General features: G+C 54.7%; 7 protein-coding genes across 7 annotated transcripts; 3 read left to right on the top strand and 4 right to left on the bottom strand.

Moving 5' to 3' along the window:
- Nucleotides 1-191: 191 nt before the first annotated feature.
- Nucleotides 192-3,300, bottom strand: HER10_EVM0003787 (zinc knuckle; the record flags this gene model as incomplete). Its single annotated transcript, XM_035473451.1, has 3 exons — nucleotides 1,536-3,300; nucleotides 630-1,457; nucleotides 192-425 (listed from the first exon to the last, which is right to left on the bottom strand). The coding sequence occupies exons 1-3, from the start codon at nucleotides 3,276-3,278 to the stop codon at nucleotides 192-194; spliced, it is 2,805 nt and encodes a 934-aa protein (XP_035337081.1). The 5' UTR covers nucleotides 3,279-3,300.
- Nucleotides 3,301-6,211: 2,911 nt separating this feature from the next.
- HER10_EVM0001648 (uncharacterized protein) lies at nucleotides 6,212-7,338 on the top strand (the record flags this gene model as incomplete). Its single annotated transcript, XM_035471390.1, has 2 exons — nucleotides 6,212-6,332; nucleotides 6,449-7,338. The coding sequence occupies 2 exons, from the start codon at nucleotides 6,212-6,214 to the stop codon at nucleotides 7,336-7,338; spliced, it is 1,011 nt and encodes a 336-aa protein (XP_035336919.1).
- A 4,105-nt stretch (nucleotides 7,339-11,443) lies between these two features.
- HER10_EVM0009863 (uncharacterized protein) lies at nucleotides 11,444-12,934 on the bottom strand. The gene is made up of 3 exons (XM_035479335.1): nucleotides 12,612-12,934; nucleotides 12,397-12,526; nucleotides 11,444-12,339 (listed from the first exon to the last, which is right to left on the bottom strand). Exons 1-3 carry the CDS (start codon nucleotides 12,880-12,882, stop codon nucleotides 11,562-11,564), a joined length of 1,179 nt encoding a protein of 392 aa, XP_035337578.1. The 5' UTR covers nucleotides 12,883-12,934; the 3' UTR covers nucleotides 11,444-11,561.
- A 1,308-nt stretch (nucleotides 12,935-14,242) lies between these two features.
- HER10_EVM0008567 (fungal specific transcription factor) lies at nucleotides 14,243-17,177 on the top strand. Its single transcript, XM_035478084.1, has 3 exons — nucleotides 14,243-14,673; nucleotides 14,812-16,132; nucleotides 16,198-17,177. Exons 1-3 carry the CDS (start codon nucleotides 14,447-14,449, stop codon nucleotides 16,966-16,968), a joined length of 2,319 nt encoding a protein of 772 aa, XP_035337455.1. The 5' UTR covers nucleotides 14,243-14,446; the 3' UTR covers nucleotides 16,969-17,177.
- Nucleotides 17,178-17,562: 385 nt separating this feature from the next.
- HER10_EVM0011166 (pectate lyase) lies at nucleotides 17,563-18,924 on the top strand (the record flags this gene model as incomplete). Its single annotated transcript, XM_035480604.1, has 3 exons — nucleotides 17,563-17,882; nucleotides 17,973-18,065; nucleotides 18,129-18,924. 3 exons carry the CDS (start codon nucleotides 17,563-17,565, stop codon nucleotides 18,922-18,924), a joined length of 1,209 nt encoding a protein of 402 aa, XP_035337688.1.
- A 498-nt stretch (nucleotides 18,925-19,422) lies between these two features.
- On the bottom strand, nucleotides 19,423-19,955 carry HER10_EVM0002004 (uncharacterized protein; the record flags this gene model as incomplete). Its single annotated transcript, XM_035471734.1, has 3 exons — nucleotides 19,423-19,534; nucleotides 19,665-19,757; nucleotides 19,858-19,955. The coding sequence occupies 3 exons, from the start codon at nucleotides 19,953-19,955 to the stop codon at nucleotides 19,423-19,425; spliced, it is 303 nt and encodes a 100-aa protein (XP_035336939.1).
- Nucleotides 19,956-21,491: 1,536 nt separating this feature from the next.
- Nucleotides 21,492-24,279, bottom strand: HER10_EVM0005621 (DnaJ domain-containing protein; the record flags this gene model as incomplete). The annotated part of the gene is made up of 1 exon (XM_035475229.1): nucleotides 21,492-24,279. The coding sequence occupies exon 1, from the start codon at nucleotides 23,982-23,984 to the stop codon at nucleotides 21,492-21,494; it is 2,493 nt and encodes an 830-aa protein (XP_035337220.1). The 5' UTR covers nucleotides 23,985-24,279.
- Between the last annotated feature and the right edge of the window lie 580 nt (nucleotides 24,280-24,859).

Consider the following 24,859-nt stretch of genomic DNA (forward strand, 5'->3'; position numbering starts at 1 on the left):
TCGGGTACACTAGATCCGAGACCAAAGAAGGTACCGCGCAATGAGATGCATAGACGTGTGCTCGACGTCTGGAAAGAATAGAGGGCACAACGAGACGAGAGAAGGAAAGACAAAAATGAAACTGGCCTCCGAAAAATGGTGAGAAGGTTCGGCAATGGTGGTTGTGGTTGGTGGCAAGCTGCGGGCTGCAATCAACGGGGAAGCGGCATGTGTTTGCCCGTCCACCTGAATTGAGCGATGTCGAAATGGCGAATCGCCCACGCGGTGGCCATGTTGGCTTCGGTTGTGACCAGCAAATCGAAGTTGATTACGCCGACATGCTTGCGCAAGCGACTGCGTTCGAAGGCGAGCTGTTTGCAGTGGGCAAAGAGATGTTCGGCCGTCTGCATCGGATGACCACAGCGACACCGGTGTGTCTCAACCAACTGAAGTAAAGACGAGAAGTTAGACTCACAGCGTCAAAGAAGATGGGCCCGGTGAAGAGGCATGAGAAGATGCATAAGAAGAGGCAGAGGAAGAGGCAGAGGAAGAGGCAGAGGAAGAGGCAGAGGAAGAGGCAGAGGAAGAGGCAGAGGAAGAGGCAGAGGAAGAGGCAGAGGAAGAGGAGGAAGAAAAATAAAATGACTCACGTTCGCCTTAAGCGAAAAGAGATAGCCGTTCAACCCTATCACCCCACTGCGGCATTGGAACAACATGCTACTCTGAGCACGCGTGAGCCCTTGATAGTACTTGAGACTCTCTGGGCCCCAGTTTTCCTTGAGAGCCGGAGTGCTGCGGTTGATGTTGCGGACCTTGCCGCTTCGGTCGTTTCTGTATCGATCCCACGCTAGACTGCTCCTCTCCACAGAGATGTCCTTCAGGTAGGCCTTGATGATGGCCTTGCGGCGCTTGGGATCGGCCCAGCCCTCGGCTTCTGACTGCACGGCTTGCTCGGGGTTCCAGTTCGCTCGGCAAAGCTGCTTATCCAGAACCCTCTCGCGCATCTCGAGCCACGAGGATTCCGCCTGGCCGTAGAGGGCTTTGTAGGGATGAGCGCCCAACTCCTGCTCCGTTGCAATGTCTGTGAAGACATTGTCCCACATTGCCTTGAGGTCCCGATGCTCTGGGGAATAGAGGTTGTTGATCCGGTGCCTGAGCGCAAGTTGTTCAAGATAGACCGAAAGCTGAATCATGTGCAGCTCCTTGTGGACAACTTCCGAGGCAGAGGCCTCGAATCCACCTGCAATGAATCGCAGAAACCGCGCCTGTTCCGCGTCGAGAGATTGGACCAACGTCTTTGTCAACTGGCCTCGGATCTTCTGGCCTCGGCCGTCGACGAACCAAACGGGGCAAGCGTATGAGAAGATGGGAAGGACCGAGCTGACGTAAAGCTTCTTCATCTCGTGCAATGATGGCCCCCAAGTCGATCCAGATATTCTGCGAAGATGGATCATCCTCCTCCTGACTTTGGTAATAACCTGTCGACAAAAAGGTCAGCCACGAGGGAGGAAAAGAACGAAAACGAAGGCAAATGAAAATTGAAAGGCGTGACTTACTTGTTCAATGTGTGCTGCCCATGTGAGTTTCGAATCCACAACAACACCGAGCAAAAGAAGCTCTGTCTGCAGACAGTTCTTGGAGAGGCCGGGAATATCGGGAAGCTCGGTGCTTGGCGGCCCACGACTACTGGGTTTCCTGAAATGCATGACGAATGTCTTGTGAGGCCCGAAGAAGATGCCGTTGGGCGATGCCCAGCCCACCAAGTTGTCGTAGAGGAACTTCAATGCTTGACAGTTTTGAGCTTCCGAAGGAGACGTGACGAGAATGTTGGTGTCGTCAACGTAAGACATGGCCAGCGCAAAACTTGCAAACGGACAAGAGACCTGAAGAGCCTCTAGAATGGGGCTGGAAAAGAAGAGAAAGAGGATGGGGGACAGAGGGCTACCCTGGAGAATGCCAATATCGACCCAAAACTCTTCAGAGGTGTGTCCGGGGAGTTTGAGGACAGTCTTGCGGTCGCTGAGGAACGACCAGACAAACCGCACAATCCAATCGGGAACGCCTTTCTGGCGAAGGATCTTTAGCAGTTCGAATCGTCTGACGTGATCGTACGCGCCCGTAATGTCGATCGTCATCAACGTGGCCTTCAACTTGGCACGGCCGATAGGGGACCAACACTGCTGCACCAAATTGACGAGGTGCTCCAGTGCCTTGGTCGTGGACTTGCCGGGTAGACCGAACTGCGTCGAGGGTATCAAGTCGCTGTGCTCCAAGGCCAGTTTCTTGAGACGGTTTGCAACAATCCTCTCAATCAGCTTGCCGACGACGGATAGCAGAGCCACTGGGCGGTAGGCTTTCGGGCTTGTATAGTCGTCTTTGTTGAGTTTGGGCAAGATGACCGTAATCGAGGGTTTGAAAGCGTCCGGGTGGTACGAGTGTAACAGACAGGCCTGCGCTCCACGTTTGATGTAAGGATGGATGATGCTGTTCACGCTGTCTCGGAGAGCTTCATCGCCTCCGCCGTAGACAGCCTCGTCGGGAGGCTCGTCAAAAGGGTGGTGGAGCATCTTCAGGGCGTCTGGCGAAACTCCATCTGGCCCGGCAGCCTTACCGCGGGTGAGGCCTGACAAGACAGCTTTGACATCGTCATCAGAGACAACCTGGTCGGCAAAGAGCTGGGGTTGTAGAGGGTCGAGGTCGGGAAGTTGAAGAGGGGGTGCTCTGGGCCCTTGGCTGGTATTAGGCCACACTGATTTCCGGAGGCACTGGGCATTCTCCTCGAGGCTTGTGCACTTGGTCTTGTCTGAGCCGACGAGGAAGGGTATCTGACCGGAGACGCGAGGTTTGCTCAAGAAGACGCCTATCTTGGCACGCTTGTGGATAGTTGGGGAGTCGTGGCCGTCGCCAGAAAGCATGGTCCGCCACTGTTTCGTCTTTTCCGTCCTGGTTTGCTGTTCGAGGCGCCGGCAAAAAGAGTCGAAGTCGTCCTCCGCATCTAGATCGGTGCCCAGCCGAGTCGAAGCCTGTTGCTCAAAATTTGGATGTTGCTTGTCCCTTGATGGTGGCGGCTTGGCTGAGCGGCGGATGACGGGAGGCTTGGCGAGGGGAACATGTAAAGGGATGGCGAGTCGAATGATGTCGTTGAACTTTGAAAAGTAAGCATTGATATCGGGTTTGCTCATAAGTGCCGTGTCCAGCAAGCCCGAGTTGGCCAGCTCACGCTCTACATGAGCACGAAACCCGGCAACGTCAGCTTTGCCCCAGAGGTAGCGATCGCTGGACGTTCGATCAGGCTCCATGAGTAGAGTGGTTTGAATGATTCGATGATCTGAATTGAAGTTACGCCCTTCCAAGATGCTCCAATCTGTAAAACGATGCAGTAAACTCTGGCTGAGAAATGCCAGATCGATGGTAGAGGTGTGTTTTTCCTGGTCGCTACCTCGGCTGTACGTCATGGCGCCAGGCTCAGTGATGCATTCCATTCCGGCCTGTTCAGTCCCGTGAAACAGACTCCGAGCGTCAGAGGTTATAGGTCCGACAAAGGGTGTGCGGGACCAGCGGGGGTGATGTAGGTTGAAATCGCCGAGGAGGAGGTTGTCCTGGCCCAAGGTGCACGTGGCCAAAAGCCTGTCGATATTGATTTTCGTCTGGCGATTGTAAACGTTGTGAATGTTTATGGGACCAGCCAAGGTTGAAAGGGCCAAGGTCGCAGCGAAAGCGTCTTGGTGCCGCGGCGTCGGGGGGTCGAGGCGGTCGAGGCGGTCCTGAAAGACCCGGGGGTCGGCGTCTAGGTCCTCGTGAAAGGTTGGATGCCAATGTCCGATAGGAATCGTGTCCAACACCAAGAAGGCCACTGGATCAAGATCCACAAGCTGTCGTTGCTCGTATTTGGCCTTCTTGGTTGGCTTACACGGTATGTATGGATGGTCTTCCTCGCGTAGCGTTCGAGCTGTTCGGTACACCGGTTTGTAGTCCCCGGTGGAAATCCATGGAAGTTCCTTTGGAGGATCTTGAATGGCAATGACATGAGGTGGTCCATTCGGGTACTTGTTTTTGGTAAGGTTGACAAGATATTTCGCACGGTTTTTGCTAGCTTTCAGGTTGATCTGCCAAATGACGAGGGCCCCTTCAATCTCGCCGTTCAAGCAACTCGAGCTGGCACCCATGGCCTACACTTCAGCGCCAACGCAATGGTTGGCGTCTTTGAAGTATAAAGTCACGGGCGAGAAGAGGTCGGTTGCTGAGCTCGCCAGGAGAAAAAGAGAGAAGAAAAAAGACAAGATGCCAAACGGCTCTTCGATGTTCGGCTAAGGTGTATGTTGAAAAGAGGATGATGGAATGGATCAATGGAGTTGAAAGCGATGAAGATGGGAGACATGTAGAAAACAATGCAAGATTGCAAGACGGAATCGACGGCGAGTGTGCGTGTGTGTGATATACCTTGAGGTAGAGACCGGCGTCTACGGAGTACCTTACCTAGGTAGGTAGGTACCTAGGCCACCGCAGGGGCCGTCAAAGGTCATCTTGGAACGGGGCAGCTCGGCAGACAGAAGGTTCGGAGTTGGACCATGTGCTTTTCTTTTCCCACCACGTAGGTCGTAGATGATACATCGAGATAGAGTCCAATTGACACCCTCGAATCGTCGTCGTCGTCCGGGTCCCATCATAAGCAACACAAGGTTTCGATAGATCAGCTGATGCTGTATGGTGCGACTGCAAGGTGCGGATGGGGAGTTTCTCGTAAAGCCAATGATACTTCTGATTCTGAAGGAGGAGAGTTCAGTCCGGCGTCACGCGTGGCGCGTCCGTCGTGCGCTCCCCACTTCCTGATTCTTCTGACATGATTATATTTTTACTACTAAGGAGTACATAGTGTACGAATACCACCTGCGGACATGCATGGTCCACGGACCGCGACACAGGCCACGATCCAGAGAACCAGTACCTTAGCCTGGTCCTAGCCTCTGGGCTTGGGAAATGATGCCGGTGAAGGGTCTGACAATAGATGAAAATTCTGACACCGTAGTTGATCTACTCAAAATGGAGCCTTCCCTAATCTGCTCGAGCACCACACGATTGGCACACCAACAGTCTAGCAACCGAGGTGTTTGAGTTTAGATAGCCTCCCCTGGATCCCCCTCATTCATACCTCAGGTAGACCATACTACGTACTCCGCACCCTCTGCGTCCGGGATCTTTACCTTTATCCGTACAGGGACAGGCCGTTGAATGCATGGAGACTCGCAGAGGCAGGTCGTCAGGTGACAAGTCTCCCCAGTCACAGTGTCGCAGTCTCACCAGGTCTTTTTGGTCCTCGGGTCTAGACCTCGGGTCTGCAAACTCCATGGATTCCTTATCAGTGCCCACAAGAGGGCCAGGTTGCCCGAGCCGTGGAGCCAGAGTCCCCTCAAACTTTCAGCTTGCCCGCTGCCAGCCGTAATTGCTGAGCCACATACGGAGTACCACAGGAGTACGCACCTCATTTCAAAGAGAGGAAAAGTTTTCACTCATTCGCCGTGACCCCGACAACGACGACGATCCTCGGGGACGGCTGACATTGCACAGTTACATGAGGCAAGAAAAGCTACCTCTTTCAGTCACGGGTCCTGGCTCATCACCCCTCTTTCTTTCCAAACCTCCACAGACATTGTATGTACTTGCGGTACTTTCTCCCAGAGTACCCGTGACCTTCTCTCTCTCTCTCTCTCTCTCTCTCTCTCTCTCTCTATCTATCTCTCATTTCCGAAGTATGCAGCAACGACACCATAATTAATTTTCGGAAGGTCAGACTTTTCTGGAAAACCGAACGCCTCCTCCGTCTTCGGTGCGGACCCTCTTGCTACTTTTCTCTCCTCTTGCAAATTGCAAGGATGGGGAATGAGATTGCCCAGTCAAGCTTTACCGCATCGGATACAACTGGCAAATATTCTCACAATCTGTCATCATCACGACATCGCCACTGGTTGGCAGGGATACAAGATGACAGGGAAGATATCATTATCGTTTTTTCGGCCCTCTACGGTCAACGTACCACGCTGTTGGAGTCTGAGTAGTCGGCAGGAATGGACTTCCACTAACATATCCCCTTTTGAGGATTTCTGGGCTTCGTCCGCTTTCCCCCTTCCCCTCTTCCACCTCGTTCAAAACTTTTGCGTCACTTCAATCGTTGACAAGAGCATTTCTCAGAGATATTCTACACACATCTCTGGCGGGAGATACCAAACTAGAGAAGATGGCCGGACTAGTTCAAAAGATTTTCAAGGGCAGAAACAAGCGTCTAAGGCCGGAATCCGCCTCGGATCGTGGCCAGCCCCTTTCTCAGAGACAGCGACTATACACCCCTTCCCCGGCAGGTGAGTTCTTTGATCTCTAGCAAGTGACAGAATGCCGTGCCAACGTTTGCACGGTTTCTTCGTCTTCTTCTTCTTCTTCGCACGAGACTGACCTCTTCGTTTTTCAATCTCGATAGCTTCGACCACTTCCTTTCGACCGCCACAACCCGCCCTCGCGCCCTCGTATCGATACCAGACCCCTCTGCCCACGAAGCCACCCCGGACCGAGAATCTCAACCACATGATAAAAGAGCTACAAACGTTGCTTGAGACGGAGGAAGTCACGATGAGCGTCGTGCAGAGTCTGGTGGATCTCTACCACAGCCAACTCTCATCGATACCACTGCTCAGAGAAGTCCTCCAGCTCCAAGGACCTTCCCAACATGGCCCCCAGGGGATGGAAGAGATCCTGAAGACTATTCGAAAAGAGTTGAAGCCTATCGAAACGCGTGCCATGCGCGAGCCGCCCACGGTCAGGCTCAAGATGAAGGGACATACAGAGTACCTCGAGGCAGCAACCGCCCTGCAGCCAAGCCAAATCATGGAGATTGTGTCTAGGATACGAACGCGCGAACGCAAGTCGAAAGGGAGCGCACAGCAACAGATCAGAGGGACCGTTAACAACGCTCCGGATGATGGGGTCCATGGTCATGAACAGTCGTGCTGGGATGCGGTTTTGGGTGCTCGCATCGATCGAAACGTGCTCAAAATCTTCTGCAAGGACGACAAAGCTGTGCAGGATATTTACAGCCGTTCAAACATTGTCTGCCAAGAACTCAAACTTGGCGAACTCGAACAAGTACCTCAAAACTACTACGTCGAAGTTCACGGACTAAGACTGTCGAGAGCCGAATTCGAGCAAAATCATAATCGGAATGAAGCTTGGGGGAAAGAAAACTCGGTCAAGATTGTCCACAGCGCGAGGACTTTTGGAAGGACTGTTTTGACTCTGACTGATGAGAAGGATGCTCTCCGTCTGTGCAATGAGTGGGTTTACTTGAGCGGATCAAAGGTTACGGCTGAGTAAGTCATCTACAAGATGTTGGCTAGGTTGCGTGAGGGAGAGACATACCACTAACTGCTCGTTCTATCCAGGGCTGTTGACATCCGCTCGGTGCCACTTTTCTGCGTACATTGTTACGAACCTGGTCACTTTAAAGATCAGTGCACCAATTCTCAGCGATGCGGAAAATGTGCTGAAGAACATAGCACATTCTCGTGCAAAACTATCAAGCAAAGGTGTCCCAACTGCAAGAATGAGGGCGTCAGGGATCTTAAGGATCAAGGCCATGCCGCCTGGTCCCCGGAGTGCCAATCTGTCGCAACGCAGCGAATGTTTGACAATTGCAAGCAACTCGCAAATGTCAAAGTTCCTTGGGCCTCATCCTCGGCTCAATTTCAGACTACGTGTGAGACCTGCCAGACCACAGCTCCCCCGAAAACACGAAGGAATAGGAAAATTCAGTCAAGAAGGGCTGCTGGGGAGAAAGTTTCGACGCAATGCGTTGATGACGATAACATGGAGTCGAGCAGTCAAGGCGAGCCTCATCCGACTGGGGCATCATCAGCGCCGTCGTCTGTCGGCGGTTTGAATCGCGGCGATGGTCAGCAAGTCATAGATGTGCCGGTGGGTAAGGATGCGACCGAAGTTGAGGCGAGGGGCAACGAAGCCATGCAGACGCCTAGAGCCTCCTCAGGCCGTTCCCCTCTGGGACCTGAGATTAAAGTTCCCAATGCCTTCGAAAGAATGAAGTCTAGTTTTAGTGGCGTTGCAACTTCATCTAAGCAGATAGTGCAGGCAAGTGTGAGCAGAGCGGGACACGAGATGGACGAGCCGGTGAAGAGAGGTCGTGGTAGGCCATCAGGGGTCAAAAACTCCGCGCCTAAGCCTACCGCCGTCTTCGACGCCGTGGGCGGTGCAACTCAAAGCGCTCGAAACGTTCCAGTGTCTCTGCCGCAGCCAGAACCGATGCAGTTGGAGCCTTTGAAGAAGCCGCAGTCGTGTCTGACCGATTCCGGAGATGCGCCCGGGAAGCAGCAGCAGATATTTGGTCTGACTTCCCCTGCGGGGTTGCCGGCAAGGTTTGCGTCGGCAGAGGACAAGTTTCCGCCAAGCGACTGAGAAAGTACTTGCCGCTCTTCTCTCTCACTCTCTTCGTCTTTGGGTTTTCATTTGTCAATTGTATCCTTCTTCCTGTACCTCATTCTGAGTGGATAATAGTGGACACTTCACAATTTAGTATGTTTGGATTCAACGTAAGATTTCGTACTTGTAATTTCGGCATTTATCCAATGGCAAGGGGACCGGGATCGTGATACGGTGTCATCTGGACCTGTGAAGGCAGGTTCTAACGCGCTGGACCTTGTCCTCCGAACCTCGTTCAGTTTTCACAGTCCCTATCCCCATTCCAGGTGATTGTTGAAGGTCAGTGACACCCGAAGAAATCCACAGTCTTCACTAGCTCAACCATTGGATCGGCCCCCCTCCCCCCCTCCCCCCCTCCCCGCTACTTTGTGTTGAAAATTTGCAAGTTGCAAACCTATGGAATCATTGCAAAGCAATTGCGGGTCTCTTTCATCCCTCTTCTCTCCTCTCTCTCTCTCTCTCTTTCTCTCTCTCTCTGTATATATATCCATACCTCTCTCGTCGTTCAAGCTTCTTCAGAACACATATCTAATTCGTTTTCCAGCACTTACATATCTCTCTCCCTTACACAAGGTTGACCAACATCATGTCCGGTAGCCCCACGTATCATGTCAACTCCGAGGAGATATGCCGCCTTGTGAGAGAGGCTATTTCAGATAGCATGCCTGCAATCTTGGACGCAGTCCTTGCCAGACTTCAGGGCACTGGACCGCCTCTTCACTCGGAGCCATCGCGCCAAACTGAGTCACTCCCACCCCCTGGGGACAGTGCCCCCTCTCGCCAGTCCCCCTCACCCGGGACCCCGACTTCGTTGATGCCCTCATCAAAGAAGTCCGCGTCGAAGACATCCGCCGCAGTGAACTTGACAATGATCGTCAAGGTTCCAGGCAAACTCAGCTTTCAGAAGCTACGCAAATTAAACGACTTCGGAGTCCGCAATCGGTTGGGGAGCAGCGGCAAATGGCCATTCAATAATGTAAAGGACGTTACCTTCAGAGGCAATATCATGGAGTTACTTTTCCGGAATGAGGCCTCCTTGAAGCGAGCGGAAGACGAGTTTTCTACTTTGCCAAGACTGCTCCGGTTAGAAGGTGTTCCTATCAGTATGGTCCCCAAACTGTACTACATTCGTGTAGGAGATGTCAAGTGGACTGAGGAATGGATAAGAAACAACGACGACCTTGCTTACGAATGGAGCGTTTTGACCGACGCGGTGATTTCCAGGGTTTATCACAGCCTTTTTGACCTCTACATCGTTGTGGACAGGCTTTCGGATGCAAGACATCTTTGCAATTGGGCGTTCCCGATGAACATTGGAGATCGGCGTTTTGAAACCTATAATGAGTAAGCGAGAACACTATTGTTCAATTCACTAATTCACTGGGACTAAAAGCTGATCCGTCAATAGACCTGTCGATCCTCGGAGCCTGCTGGACATCTGTCACAACTGCTGCGAACCTGGCCACTTTGTGAGCCAGTGCCCGAATCCCGCGATTTGCTGCAGGTGTTTGGGAAGCCACCCGTGGCTGGAATGCACTGTCACGGACTGGGATTACAAGTGCCCAAATTGCATGAAACGCCGAGGAAATTCACAAGACCCAACTCTCAACATTGACCATTGTCCCTGGGGTTCGCAGTGCAAACATCCCGAAACATTGGCAATGATGGAGGCGCGTCGAGAGTACAAGAAGAAGCCAAACTGGGGCAAAGGCACGTTTCCCAATGGCATTTGGGAACCTGGTAAATCCACTCGGTTGCCATCACTTGATCTCGATGATATCGACACTTCCGATAGCGATGATTGCAAGGGGATCCTCAGTCAGCCGAAACAGCCGCCCAAAAGGACACATTGTGAGGAAGGAAATGCGGGCAAGACTTCTGATCAGACTCAGCCTTCTCTGAAGAAGAGATGGCCGCCTGAGTTTGTCCCCAAATCCAGTACGGGTTCGGCTACGACGCATGATATGAACGCAATGGGAGGCCCTACTACTCCCATCCAGGTCGAAGAGTCGTGGACCCCCCCGGCGCTTAGTATGGGCTCAATGAAAGGCGTAACAACCCCCATCCAAGTCCAGTCGCCGGCCGCTTTGGCGACCTCTGGTGAAGGATCCTCGCAGCCAACCGCCATTGCTACCGCCTGGGCCAGTCTCATGCCGTCAACGGCCCGAGGCCCATGGCTCGGCTCGAGGGGAGGCGCCGGCAGCGCGATACCGGCGAGACGAGGCAGACCTCGTGGAAGGGGCAGAGGCACAGCCTTTAGGCATTAGCTAGTTTGCGACAAAGATCCAGATTGTAGGCGTCAAACTTATGGCAAAGAGGTGGAAAGGAACATATGTACTCTACTAGGACAAGAAACTTTCATAGACTCCTGAAGTATTGATTGATATCAGCTTTTCCTTACGTATTTCATTTTCAATTTTGAGAGAGCTGGCAGTATTTGGGTCAGAGTTTGAGTCTGTCTTAGCCCGGATGTGAGAGCTTTTCTTCTCGGGTCATAAAGAGTGTCCTTCGTTTGAGTCATGTCAGCAAGTATTACAGCATCTAAGGGACATTACTCGGTAGGTTATCTAGCTCAATACTGGATCTCAACATACACACTGTCTTGTTCTCGTCCTGTAGCGTCCTGTCCATACAATGCTTGAACGCTACAGATGGCTCTGACTCTCTGTTCAGGCTGTCTGGGTGACATTCAAGAATGTTGAAATAAAGTCGGACGGCCGTCGGTCGCTGCACTGAGCCTCCGCTAGGGTCCGGCGTAATACCTTAGAGAAGCCGAGTCCGGCCAGGTCATTGTGCGTCGGATTCGCTATCACCACCGCACCGCCCCAAAGAGGCCATAAACACAATGCGTAGAATGACACGTCGCGCCATTGGACTGCTATCTTCTAGTGCTGAAGTTCGTTTTCTTTTGCATATTCTCGTATAAAAGAACATGACAAGTTTCAATTGTTTTCTACCAATGTACCTATCCAAGATACTTGGTGGTGCCGCTTGCAATCCGGTATCTCCCATCAAATCCCCCTGTCTCCCTCCAAGCAGCCCGTCGACTCAACACGACCACGCACTCCACGTCCACCTCTTCATGCAGCATACCTACCTACTCTTTAGACCGTCGGCAACTGCTTCGCACTCCTCATTCGCTCCCAGGCAACAAAATACCCCTCCACCGTATCAACCTCCTCCTGGAACCCGACCTCGCGCGCCCGCGTGAGATCGTACTCGCGGTCAAAGTCGCACTCCACCAGCATCACATGCAGGATATCCCAGTTGTACTGCCTAGCAGCGCTCTCATCTAGCCCGTGCTCCCGCGCCAGCGCAACCCACGCGTCGTCGTGTTTCGCGATAAAGTCCTTCATCGACGGCGGCGGCGGCGGCGGGGTAGTAGATCCGGACGCGGGACTCGTACCGGCGTCGGGCGACGGAGGCGGCGCCACCCCGACGAGACCGAACCACTCGCACAACCGAGGCCACACCCCCGACCACGAAGTCGCCGCCCCGCCATCCGCGACGTTAAACGCTCTTCCCCCGCCGCACCCTCCGGGATTCACCACCGCCGCGAAAATCTCCATCTTGGAGAGGACGTCCTGGCTGGTATCCGTGTGCGTGGCGCGGTAACTCTGCAACGACCCCGGGAACGGCACCTCCACTCGGCCTCCAGACCCCCCACTCCCGGCCCCGATACCAAAAACATGCCGCCACACAGACAAATAGATCCCGATGCCCCTCGCCATATTCATCGCGTTCGACGTCGGCGCGAACCCGACAATCACATCCGGCCGGATCTCGGAAAACGTCCAGTCTTTCCCCCGCGACAGGTCCCGCAGCAGGTCGTGCTGCGCGTAGTAAAATACCTCGTCGGCCCACGGCCGCGGGATCCGCGGGCTGTCTTCGCGGAGCGGGGTGCGCAGCGTGACGTTGTCCGGGTACATGAGGCCGTACCCCTTTCCGCCCGTCTGCAGGACGACGAAGGCGAGGCGCGGCGACACCTTTTCGATGGCCTTGATCGCGACGGACAGGAGGTCGATGTTGGCTGCCGCTTGGCCCTTGGATTCGTCCGCGTTGATGTATGCTACGGTCCGCGAAATAAACGTCAGTCAAAGAGACGTTCTCTTGGGTTCTGTGCAGACGTGTTTTGGATACTGCTTAGAACGTACCCGTGTAGAAGACGTGAGAAACAGTCTCGACGTCGGGGATCTTGTCCCTCAGCGCCGCCGCGACCTCGTCCACGCTCTTCGTGAAGTCGATCCCGGACACGAGGGCCAGGCGCGGGTCATCCGCAGGCAGCCGCGCCTGCTCGAGGGTCAGAGGGCGGTTCGTGGTGCCGGTGATGCGGGCGAAGGTCGTGGGCGTGGGGTAGGTCCGGGCCTGGTTGAGGAGGGACCAGCCTGAGATTCCCGAGGCGCCGAGGATGAGTGCGTGTGCCATTTTCTTGCGGTGGTGGTTTGTTCGTTTTTTCTTTGTTTGCTTTCCAATTATGAAGTGATGCTTCTGGTGATCATGATGTAGACCGAAGGGGAGATAGTGTGTCCATTATATAGACCTTTTCTTTCTAGCCCAGTACTCGGGCTTAGAGCTTGATGTTACTCTTGGTGATGTAGCTACGTGTGGTGCGTGGGCTGACTAACGGGCGACGGAGGTGTACACGGAATCCAATTCCCGAGGGCGATTGGTAAAACAGACTTGACGCTCAGACTTCATTTTTAGGGCTACGAAAAGCGGTGGAATGAGAAATTAGATCAATTTCGAGTGGTTAAGGATTCTCTGTAGCAGAAAACCGAAATACGTATGTTGCGCGGTGGCTGACTGGCAACACGTCGTGAGGCAGCGTCATGGCTTCGCTGCCCCCGAGACTGGGGAATCGAAGCCCCTCCTTCCCATTTCCCAATACAACAATAACTTTCTGCTGCTGGGGCCATCAAAAAGCAATAGTCTCGACACTTTTGACTGCCTGTCAAGGTGAAAAGCCCACAATACCTTACTTGATGCAATTCAAATGCAGACCAATTCTCGCAACCGGGGTGTGAAGCCCGACTTGAAGGGAGAGATCCCATAATTCTAGTCATGCCTGCGGCTGGATCAACTCTCGCCTCCCCGTTTTCTTGCGTCGTGGATTCTCTCAAAGATATGGGAGAACGCGACGGGTTTCAAAAGAAAAGGAGAACCTCCTGAATCGCGATAGAGCCAAACTTACACAGGTTCCGGGATGTGCCCCGCTTATTTCGGCTTTCTGGGCAATATCAACATGAAGCTCGCCGGCCCCACTCCTCCGGACCGCTCCGGCGTCAGGTTAACATTCCGCCGGTTACTCTGTCGCTCACTCGTCAACAGAAATATCATGTGTAGTGTGGCGAATGAATGAAGATCAGAGTAGCAAAGACGTACCTCATGGAATCTGGGTACTTGATCTCTATGTGCATGATACAATCCGCGTCGCTGTATAAGCAAGAGTTGAGGGTTTAGTTTGATGTCATGACAGTAAGCTATAATCATCTAGACATGCACCAAATTTCTCATGAAAGCCAGATGAAGTCACTACCTCATGCAACAAAGACGAAAGAGGGTGTTGGTGATTACCTAATCTATAGGATGACTCATCTTTCGGCAAAATGTTGCTTTGCCGACGAGACCGGAGAGAGAGGGAAGCTCGGGCCGCTGCCAGCTGCCGGTGCATTGTGAAATCTGACAAAGCAACAAAACTGGCAAGCCTGGACCACCTCGGCATCCTGACATTTCGCCGTCATCGGTGTGAAGGGGAGAGCCCTCTGACACATACTTGCAATGTCTCCGACAGTAAGGGAAGGTAAGTAAGGTAGGCACGCGTATGCGTATGTTGGTGGGAAATTAGCCATGGGCAACGCTTTCGAAAAGATGCAACGGACTTGACCTTGTCACTTTTTTTCTCGTCTTTCTTTGTCGTTGACCTTTTACTTTTCTCCCTTCTTACACCATCCATCTCGTATCCGCACCGCGGAGAAATGCCCTTCCCACCATGGCGGCTCGCAACAGCCACCCACCCAGCAGGAGCACGACGGAGCCCAGGAGAAGCCCCTTTGACGACGGGCCTCTCCCGCCCATCAAATCGACCGCGTGCCGCCGATGCCATTCGCGGAAAGTAAAGTGTTCCGGCGACCAGCCCTGCCAGAATTGTCGGCACGCCGGGAAAGGTGCCGAGTGCACTTACCCGCGCCGCAATCGACAGGTCAAGGTCAGACAAAGGTACTTTACATTGGACTGAGAGCCATGCAACTACACAATACACACGGTTTCTTGCTTCCCCTTTCTTTTTCTTTCCTCAACCCCAATATGAACCACGGGATATGATGAGCTCATGCCGAATTGTTTGTGAAAATGCAGTTATATTGACGGTCTTCTGGATGAGATCCGCCGCCTCAAGAGCCAGGTTGCTTCCCAGAGCGCCTCAGCCTCCACATGTACGGCGCTGGATGACGTGATATCAACGACGACGTCGACAGCAACGCTGTCTCAGAACACCAGCTACACTGGCAACAGAGAGATCCTATCAACGCCAACGTCCGCAAACCTAGGCGACAATGAAGAGCCCTCCACAGTCGCGGCGGCGGCGGAGGATGCAGTAGCAGCAGCAACCGGAGTCACAGCTCCAGCAACGGCTACCCTCGAAGTCCGACCGTGGTTCATCAACGCCAACGTCTTCCGCACCCCGATCCTCATCGGCGAGGTCGCCGACGCCGCCTTCTCCACCCGCTTCCGCCAGGTCATCTCGGACCCCTACGCGCCGCAACCCCGCCACATGCTCCGCGTCAACTACGCCCCCGACGCCGAGCTCATGGCCCTCGTCAAATCCTCCGACGTCGCCTGGCCCACGCCCTCGCGCTCGCGCTTCCTCGTCGAGGTGGCCTTTAAGTACGTCGCCCGCCGGTACCACGTCGTCCGCCGCAGCGCCGTCATGCGCGACCTCGAGCAGAGCATCCACAACCCCTCCTGGGGTGACCTCATGCTTCGCTCCAAGCTGTGGGCTCTCTTCGCCATCGGTGAGCTCTACTCGACGAGGTCCATCCCCTCGGAGAAGGATTTCCCCGGCATGCCGTATTTTGCAAAAGCCTCGCGCGTGCTGGGCGTGCTCGACGAGCGGCCGGGCACGGACTCGATCGAGATCATGCTGCTTCTTTCGTTCTACTCGTTGGCCCTGAACCGCCGTTACAGCGCGTTTGTCATGTCCGGCACGGCGATGCGCATGGCCATCGTCATGGGCCTGCACCTCAACATCCCCGAGTCCCAGCTGCGCGACCCGGACCTGCGCGAGCACCGCAAGCGCCTGTTTTGGACGACGTACATCTTTGACCGCATCTGGGCCTCCAAGCTCGGTCACCCGACCGCCATCCAGGACAGCGATGTTGGCGTCGACCTGCCTTCTGAGGCGGAGAATGATGGGGTGGCAGTGGTGCGGACTCACGCGACCGACTTTGAGGATACCGCGTACCACGTGGCGAGCCTGCGGCTGGCGGCCCTCATCACCAAGACGGTCCGCTCTATCTACGGCCAGCGCAGCCAGGGCGAGGCGACGACTCTGTCGACGAGAGTCCAGCAAGCGCTCAAGGACCTCAGGGCCTGGGTGGAGGACTTGCCTGCCCATTTACAGATTGATAATGCGGGGACTGGGCCGAAGCCTATTTCGCTGCACTTGTCTTTTAACCAGGTATTGGAATCTCGCACACACGCTCACCTGAACAGACATTCTTTACTAACGCATGCTCCTTCAAGTGCGCAATCCTAGCAACACGCCCAATTCTTCTCCACATCCTACGAACAAAAGTTGCCTCGTGGCCATCCGCAACCACGACCACAGAGACTCAGCAAGTCCCCGCGAGCGCAATCACGCTATCGGAAGCCTGCATCCGCTGTGCGCGCCACTCGATTCGTTTGCTGACTGAATCGTGGATTGACGGATCCTTTGCGACGTTTGACTATTTTTACACGCAGTATCTTTTTTCTGCGCTGACGATCCTCGCCGCCTCGAGTCTTCTCCAGGACAGTGCGTCAGGGGCGGGTACAACGCCCAATGACGATAAGGAGGCCTTTGAGGAATCGGTCAGGTTTCTCTCGCAGCTGCGCGACGCGGGGAATTTCGCTGCAATGGAGTACTGTCACCACGTCGACGTGATGAGGGCTGAGCTTGATAGGTTCTATGCGAAGCGTATGGGGAGGATGGACGCTGAGCAGACGCAGACGCAGACGCAGGTTTCCTCTTCATCTTCCTATGGTGAGGTACTACCACCGCCGCACGGACCCGGGCCCGAACCCGAATCCGGCCCACTGATGTCGTCGCAATTCGGTGCAGGTGGGCTTCCAGTCCGGCCGGGGACGGGGCCCACGACGGCGGGAATGGCGCTGACGGAGCCGTCGCTGGAGGAGCTCCTTGCGCAACCGGTGTTGGATCTGCAGTTTCTGGAGGCTTCGTTTTATGATGACTTGCAGGCGTTGTATTGGCCTGATTTTAGCGCGGAGAATTGGGATACGTGGGCTTCTACCTGAAGGTCTTGCTGTTGTTGATAAGAAAAGAGGTGTGGGGGTGAGAGTTGAGATCTCAGGACTGCCCTGTTCAAGGATGGACGGATGCAAATAATTCCGTGCCCATTTATGTACACAGTCAATCGAAATCGAAAAGAATATGATTCAAAAACCAAGCAACAGATGAGATCCCGTCGACTTTGTCTTATTTGCGGGATCGTTTTCTTCCGGGGAGGTGGCCTAGGTGGGGGGTACGGACACGGGCAAAATGGTACTTCTTTCCTGATTCGGTGGAGACAGGGGCCCGTGATTGGGGGGAATTTCTGTCTTGCTTTTGGGATTTCTTGGAACGACATGGTTACATTTTCGGGGTGAGGTACGGGATATCGGTACCTGCACGTCACGCAACTTTATGAAAGAAATTGTCATTTAGAGATGTGGGCGAAGCGGCTTTCGATGGTCAAGTTGGACGAAATCATCATCTTCTTGTCTTGGCAAACCCGAGTTCATAAAGGAATGAATGGACCCTCCGCTCCGATGAGAGATGAGAGGGATACTCAATCATTGACGTAAGAACTCACCCGTTTACTTTGTTTCTCACCAAGAGCGCACCAAACCATGCTCTCCTTCATATCCAACCCGCCACCGCGCGCGGTCTCCGTCCTACTCCTCCTCGTCGGCAGCGCGCACCACGCGTCCGCCCGCGACATTTTCGTCTCGCCCACGGGGACAGGCACGGGCACGCTCGATGCGCCGTACGGCTCCATCCAATCGGCCGTCGGCGCCGCCGTCGCGGGCGACACGATTTTCCTCCGCGGGGGCACGTACGCGCCGGCGGCGAATGTGCAGTTTGCGAAGAGCGGGACGCGGACGCTGCCGATTAGCGTGAGGGCGTATCCGGGGGAGAAGGTTGTTATTGATGGGGAGAATATGCCGGGGTGAGTCCCTTTGTCTTACGCAGTGGTAGTGAGACTGTGCTTGTGGGGCAGAGATTGTCGGCTGACAGGGGGTATTCCAACCTTTACCAGAACTCCAAAGGCGTTGGATGAGGCCTTGCCTAATTCCGAGCGCGGGATCTTTCACATCCAGAATGCGAACTACTGGGCATTCTACGATTTGGAGTAAGTCAAAACCCCTTCACGCCACTTCCCAATCACCAATCAACACAACTGACCTGAACAAAGACTCATCAACGGCCCCTACGGGATCTACGCCCGCGACGCCTCCCACAACACCTACACAAACATCTCCACCCACGACAACTACGAGACGGGCTTCCAGCTCGAGGGCGCCTCGTCCAACAACACGGTCACGAACCTCGACTCCTTCCGTAACCGCGACCCGCGCAAGAACGGCGAGAGCGCAGACGGCTTCGCGTGCAAGTCCGGGTCCGGGGAGGGCAACGTCCTGCGCAACGCGAGGCTGTGGGATAACGTCGACGACGGGCTCGACCTCTTCATGTTTGGGTCCGCCGTGGTGCTGGAGGAGGTGTATGCTTGGGGTAACGGGTATAACCGGTGGGGGATTGCTCCGTTTGAGGGGGATGGGAACGGGTTCAAGTTGGGCATCACGGGGAACCCTGCGGCGGATCACGTTGTGAGGAATTGCATCGCGTTTGGGAATTGGAAGAAGGGGTTTATTGATAATGGGAACCCGGGCAGTTTGACGTTTGAGAGGAATTCGGCGTGGAATAACGGGGATACGGGGTTCTTGATGCGGAGTTCGTCTTCGGGTATGCGGGGGAATGTGGCGGCTGTGAATGGGGCTTCGGGGAGTGCGCAGGTGAGTTTGGTGGGTACTGTTACGGCGACGGGGAATTCGTGGAACGATGGGACGACGTGGACGAATGCGTCTTTTGTGAGTGTTGATGCGTCGGTTTTGAAGGGTCCCAGGGGCGCGGATGGGAAAGTTGTGGGGAGCAGCTTTTTGGTTCCCAGGAGTGGTGCGGCGATTGGGGCGACTACGTTGCAGGAGGTTTGACGGTGCGTATTCGTTGGGTGTCTTGCGTTGATTTCGTGTACAATTTATTCTGTTCTGTATATTCGAACTTGAACCTTTTTCTTGTGGTGTGCTTTACGCAGTAGTGTGAAACATTGAGCTGTAGTGAGCCAATCAGATTCGCGACCGTTAGACCTACAGTAAGGTAGCTACGCAGTACGTTGGAAGCATTCCAGTTTCGGTCACCTGGAATCTTGACAGAGTGCCGTGTCTTGTATGTCCTGAGCTGAATAATGTATTACTAATATGACTTGGGTCTGTGATTGGAAGACGTGGGATGCTAGTTTCCACTAGCGCCGTCGCTCTTTTCATGTCTTGGGTTTTTTCTTGGTCAGGTCTCTCAACAGCAAGCCCGGGCGCTTAACCCCAAATCTCAGAACCCAAACCCCAACCCTAGCCAAAGGGGTGCATTTCGGCAACCCTCCATCCCTGCTAAGAACGTCCCCCAAACCCCAGTCACCACGAATCCACCATTGCATCTCAAGCCTTGGTCTCGCGGTAGGTCTTGATCTCATCTCTCTTATCAACTGGGCGATCGGCGTCGATGAAGCTCTTTGTGTCGTCGCGGGTGCACCAGCAAGCACCAGAGTTGCTGAAGACCAAGAAAAGAAACTCATGGTTAGCCACGTTGAACTTCTTTTTTTTTCTTCCGGATTTCTACACAAGCAGAGCGCAGACGAAGCCCGCGTGTCACTTTGTACAGTAGACTGTAGCAAACTTACTTTGCCGCACACCAGCCCTCCGGCATGGTGAGCTTCTTGCAGAGCGTAGGGCAGCCCTGCTCTTCGCCGGCGGCGCAGCTTCGGACGCAGTTACTGTTGAGAGGCAGAGAGGTTAGCGACAGCTGGATTGACGATGTATGAGCGGGTGGGGGGTTTGGGAAGACTTTGGGGGTTCCATACCCGTTGAGGCAACGTCCAGATGCACAGCCTGAGATCTCGTTTCTGTAGCACTTTGTGGCCGGGGATGGCGGCGAGGGCCAGGAAGGCGACGGCGAATGATGATTGGAGCATTTTGATTTTTTAGGTTGGAAAAGACTGGATCAAATGAGTGGATGCAGTAGTTAGCACGTTGTGTTGGTAAAAGAGAAAGATGGGGTAAAGAGTGTGGTGATGAGCCGGTGGGATGAGTTGTCGACTATGGTGGTATATATGCGATTGAGAACCAATACTATAGTGTTGTGGCGATCGTTGCTGCATTCACTTGCAAGGCTCATCACAATTTACCCAGTAGATTCGGGGTCGATTAGTCGTGCGCTTCTGAAAGTGTTGCAAATTAAGTGAGTACCCTCAGTGTCGAGAGCGAGTCAATGCGGACTTTGGTGGGACGTTGTCTGAGCCGCTGACTGCGGGAGCCATCAATTCAAGGTCGCAAAATCTGGTTGACGGAATTCAGTTCAAGGCGACAATATGAGATAATGAGAGCCAATTTTGGGACAAAGCACACGTGGATCAATGTCGATTGGTAATTGATACGAATTGTTGTTTGCTAAGTATTCAGTCTAGCAGCAATCGAGCACATTGACTAGACCAAAAGACGGTTCAAAAGCCGTCAGTCAGATGCGACGCGATACGAAAACTCGGATAGGACAATTAGACTTTGGAGTGCGAGATAGATTTCCACTTTGTAGTTGCAAGCTTTCTGGCGTTGCTATAGACGAGACAGCATAGGACTATACTTGGCGCCACCTACCACCCGGGCCGGGAACCTCAAAAGAAGCTAGAGAAACCTTAATTGGCGGCGCGACCAATGAATGGTGGCACGCGGGAACTTAGGTTGATTGGCAACTTGACTCAGTTGACAACTTGACTCAGTTGACAACTCTGTGCACTGGGTCCCACTTGAAGTAAAAAAGCCTAAGCGGCGAGGCCTAGGAATTCTACCTCCTGCTACGAGCGATGCACAGTCTAATGTTGCAATCCTCCCTGGTGCAACGTGCGTGCGCCCTAGGTGTAAAGGCCACGACGGAGCTTCCGCATTGGCCGAAGCTTGGTCGTGTTCCGAGACGTTCGTCCGAAAGTGTGTGAGGCTGCCCAGTGTGGGGTTTTGTAAATGAGCTGGACAACCACTACGGAGCAGTCTACTTTCGCGATCGGATGCGTAAATGTCCGTAATCCGTAAAGTATTCCGTCTTTTGTGGAGAACGTGGCAAAACAGCTGTGATGACCGCCTTGTTTGCTCCATTGATCGAAAGATTGAAGGAATGAGATTGCTTTCTCTCAATGGAGAGGAGTTAAGGTATTAATGACGAGACTCGAGGCAACTTTTTAGTTTGCTTACAGTGCATCTCAGCTTCGTTCGCCCTAGAGGCTCTGTTCCAAAAGAAGCTCCCTTTTCTCCCTCAATCGAATACTAACTTGTTCATCTCCGAGTGGAAAGTAGTTCAAGGTGTGATACAAATCTCCAAAAAACACCATCCCCATGCAAAAACCCCACCCATTGAGATTTCCCCCATTTCCCCCGACTCCACTAATGCCACATCGATCATCTCCCACATGCCATCATACATCACATCCATAAAAAAAAAGGTTAACAAAATGCCAGAAACATCACGATAAATCCCTCTTCGCAGGCGGGAGAACCAGCTCATCCCGCCCCGCGACTTCGATGGTGCTCTCCCTCCCGCGCCACAGGTACCTTACGTGGAGCGCTTTCCGCCTTAGCGGCGCCGGGTCCCAGAACCCCAGCAGCGAGGCCTTTCTCACCCCGGCCGGGATCCGCAGCCTCCCGTCCTCCACCAGCGCTGCTACTGCGACGGTGACGTCGGCGACTTCTTCCGCGGCCCAGCAGTCTGGGTCGATGTTCTCGTTGTTGTCATCGCCGTTGCCGTCCTCCCCGACTCCACCTTCACCCCTGACGCCGAACTTCGCGCTAAGAATGACGAGCCCGCCCCGCTGCCGCTCCACGCGCTGCCGCGCCTCCACGGCGCCGGAGAGCACGACGGCGATGTCGTCCGCCGCGGCCCGTTTACGTGCGATGTAGGCCTGCAAGTCCACCTCGCCAAGGTTGGCCCCGCGAGTGCGTTTTGCCCGCCCCGATGAAGCAGAGTACGACGAGTAAAAGTGCCGCGCGGCGAACGCAAGTAATGGCACGGCAGCCGCGTAGAAGAAGACGGACGGCGTGAACTCGGCGCGCGGGGACAGGAGCAGCGGGATGCTGAGGCGCTGGCTGAGGCGCGACCAGTAGAGGGAGAGGTGTAGGCTGTGCAGGCTTACGCCGAGCTCGAGGCCGAGTTTGGAGAAGCGGCCTACGGGCCAGAGGTTGCGGAGGGCGAGGTGGCGGTCGAGGAGGGTGTTTGTGCAGAGTTCGAGTTCGAGTCTGGTCGGGGCGGTGGGGTTCGAGCTAGATGTCGAGAGAAGTGCCGGCAGGTCTTTGCCGTAACGGAGGTAGCCGCCGATGGTATCTGCCGTCAGAGAGGCGGAGACGGTCCACGAGCCGTCGTTGGCGATTGTGGATTCGTGGTCTAGCCCGCGGATGCCGTACTCCCCGCGCGGGGAATCCTCGTGGGCCGTGGACGGGACGCGTTCGGGCGACGTGGTGTAGCCCACTTCGAAGCTTGCGGACGTCTTCATGGGAAACTCGGTAAGGAGTTGATTCTTGCTTACTTGCGAGAAGTCGGTGAAGAGCTTGATGGTCTCGCCGGGCCAGACGCTCCAGTCGCCGCTGTCCGCGATTGCGTAGGCGGTGCCGGCGCCCGTCCAGCGGTGAATACCCAGGCCGATGCGGGGGGCGGATTGCGTCCATGGCCGGCCTGCTTTTATGCTTCCCTCGAGGAGTATCGGGTGGAGGGCGTTTGTTAGGTGGATTGGGTGTGAGATTTTGGCTGTTAGAGATGCCTCTGGTAGAGCCTCGGTTTCTACTTCAATCGATGTCTTTGCGATGCGGTCTTCGGCTGTCCTGTGGATGATGTCCTGTCGGAATTTGAGGCTGATGAGGGGACACGGGCGCTGCTCTGCCAGCTGGATGATTCGTTTACGGGGTATAGTCAGAGGTAGTAATGGTTGGTATCGGTCCGCTAGAATTGGCAACGGGACCCGGTAGATCTCCTCTACGATGCCATACACAGACCCGGTCAACGTCACTTGTGGGGGCGGCAGGTAAATCATGGACTCCCGGGGTTGGTCAACACCAGCTTCGTCGCTCTCGTTGAGCGCAATCGAAGGCACCCGCTTCGACGTAGACGAGACGCGCTGCGCCTTCGGTGTCGCCGTCCTCTCCATCCAGCGCCCCAGTACCGGCAAACCAACGGTCACAGAGTGACTCAGAGTAAAGTCAAGAGGCGTCACAGCAGACCCCCGCCGCAGCGCATTGGTCGCATCGAACCGGATGCCCAGATCCGACGACGTCTGCATCACGTCGGCCGCGCGCAACCGCAGCTGCTCCTTGAGCGACATATCATACGCATATCGGTAGTCCTCGTCAATAGGCACGTCGAGCGCACTCGTCACGTCCCGCAAGCGGCCCGCGTCGTACAGCGCCCGTCGGTACGGGTCAATTAGCGTCTCGAACGCCCTCTGCACCTGGTTGAAGTACGGCTGCGCGACGCCGTGCAGGTTCTCGGGCAAGCCGTCCCTGTGCAGGTACAGCAGCAGCCGGTGGTACGCCCTCCGGATCTGGTCCGGCGTCAGCGTCGGGTCCTTGGCCAGGCAGAGCAGGTCGTAGTAGTCGCCCTCGGCGCCATCGATATCTTGTGTCGCATCGCCGCCGCCCGTGCTCACGGCAATTGTGCTCTCGTCGCCGACGTCGGAGGCGAGCGTCATGCGCTCGAGGATGGAGGAGGCGTCGTCGTCGCCGAATTCGTACTCTTGTCGCGTGGCGGCGAACTGCTCGTTCAGGGAGAATCGCGACGATGCCGATCGCAGGGCGTGGGGGAGTTGTTGTTGCGCATGCTGCGGTAGCTGCTGCTGCTGGTAGCTGCCCGAGGGGTGGAGGTAGGAGTAGTCCTCCCATGCGGCCGAGGAGCGAGCGGAGGAGTTTCGCGATGGTCCGCCGCGGGTTCGGCGGACTCGGAGGCTGCCGGAGCGGCTCGGGGAATCGGCCATGATTTTGCGGGGGAGAGGAGCGGGGGAGGCGGAAGAACGAGAGACACAGCGATCGTGAATGCGACTGCGACTGCAACAGACAAGCGACGACGGGAGCTGGAACAAAGGAAAGTTGAAAAAGGCGAAAGAGGCAATGGGAAAGCAAAGTTCCCAGAGATTCACCTTAATTGACTCACTGGGGCCATGTTTATTTGCGCCGTGGTGATGGCCCGCTTGCCCGCCTCGTTGTCCAGCTCAGCTAAAGGGGGGCATTGGGGCTTAGCACAGGGGTCCATCCTGGACGGTTGGACCTGCGTTTCCTGGGGCTGCTGCGGCGAGCGGGTGTCGGTTTGAGATTCCCATGGACAGGGATAGGGAATCCCCAACCCCACCATCGTTCGACATGATCCATGCTGTCACGGACTCACGGCTGTTTGCTTCAAGTCGGATTACCTAATGTGGGATGGGCTCAGGCAATTCCTGACTTGCGCTATTTGACAGCTGAACTTGCGTGGTCCTAGTAGGCATCGTCAATGGTGATCAGCCCCGCTTGTGATCATGGATTTTGTCTCCACTGCATCGGAAACGTCGTGTTCAATTCCATTTTCCCCTCATGGAACTATTTACATTGCTGGCTGCCACGGTGACGGCGGGTGGGGTCTGGCGGTGAGGCAGCGGAGAAGATCGGCCCCGTAATCTCGGCTAATTCAACGTCAAGTCCGGCCAAACCAACGTCCATCGGCCTCGGGCTTCCGAATTCCCGGTGCTCAAAACAACTACATGCCTTCCGGAAATCGGTGAATTTGAAGGCGGATTGACAGCTTTACAACCCAGTGCAGCACGAAATAAATACAAGACCATTTACTTTCGAAAAAGAGAGCAGTTTTAAACAGTTA

The sequence above is a fragment of the Colletotrichum scovillei genome (assembly GCF_011075155.1).
Source record: "Colletotrichum scovillei strain TJNH1 chromosome Unknown Contig00002, whole genome shotgun sequence".
NCBI classification, from domain to species: domain Eukaryota; kingdom Fungi; phylum Ascomycota; class Sordariomycetes; order Glomerellales; family Glomerellaceae; genus Colletotrichum; species Colletotrichum scovillei.

Bases quoted from the DNA above. Each gene is read 5' to 3' on its own strand.
- HER10_EVM0009863 (XM_035479335.1), bottom strand. From the start codon at position 12,882: ATGGCACACGCACTCATCCTCGGCGCCTCGGGAATCTCAGGCTGGTCC. The intron at 12,527-12,611 runs GTACGTTCTAAG...CGCGGACCGTAG, and splicing joins TTCTCACGTCTTCTACACGG to CATACATCAACGCGGACGAA. The intron at 12,340-12,396 runs GTACGGCCTCAT...CCGCGAAGACAG, and splicing joins CTGCAGACGGGCGGAAAGGG to CCCGCGGATCCCGCGGCCGT.
- HER10_EVM0008567 (XM_035478084.1), top strand. From the start codon at position 14,447: ATGGCGGCTCGCAACAGCCACCCACCCAGCAGGAGCACGACGGAGCCC. The intron at 14,674-14,811 runs GTACTTTACATT...GTGAAAATGCAG, and splicing joins CAGGTCAAGGTCAGACAAAG to TTATATTGACGGTCTTCTGG. The intron at 16,133-16,197 runs GTATTGGAATCT...TGCTCCTTCAAG, and splicing joins TGCACTTGTCTTTTAACCAG to TGCGCAATCCTAGCAACACG.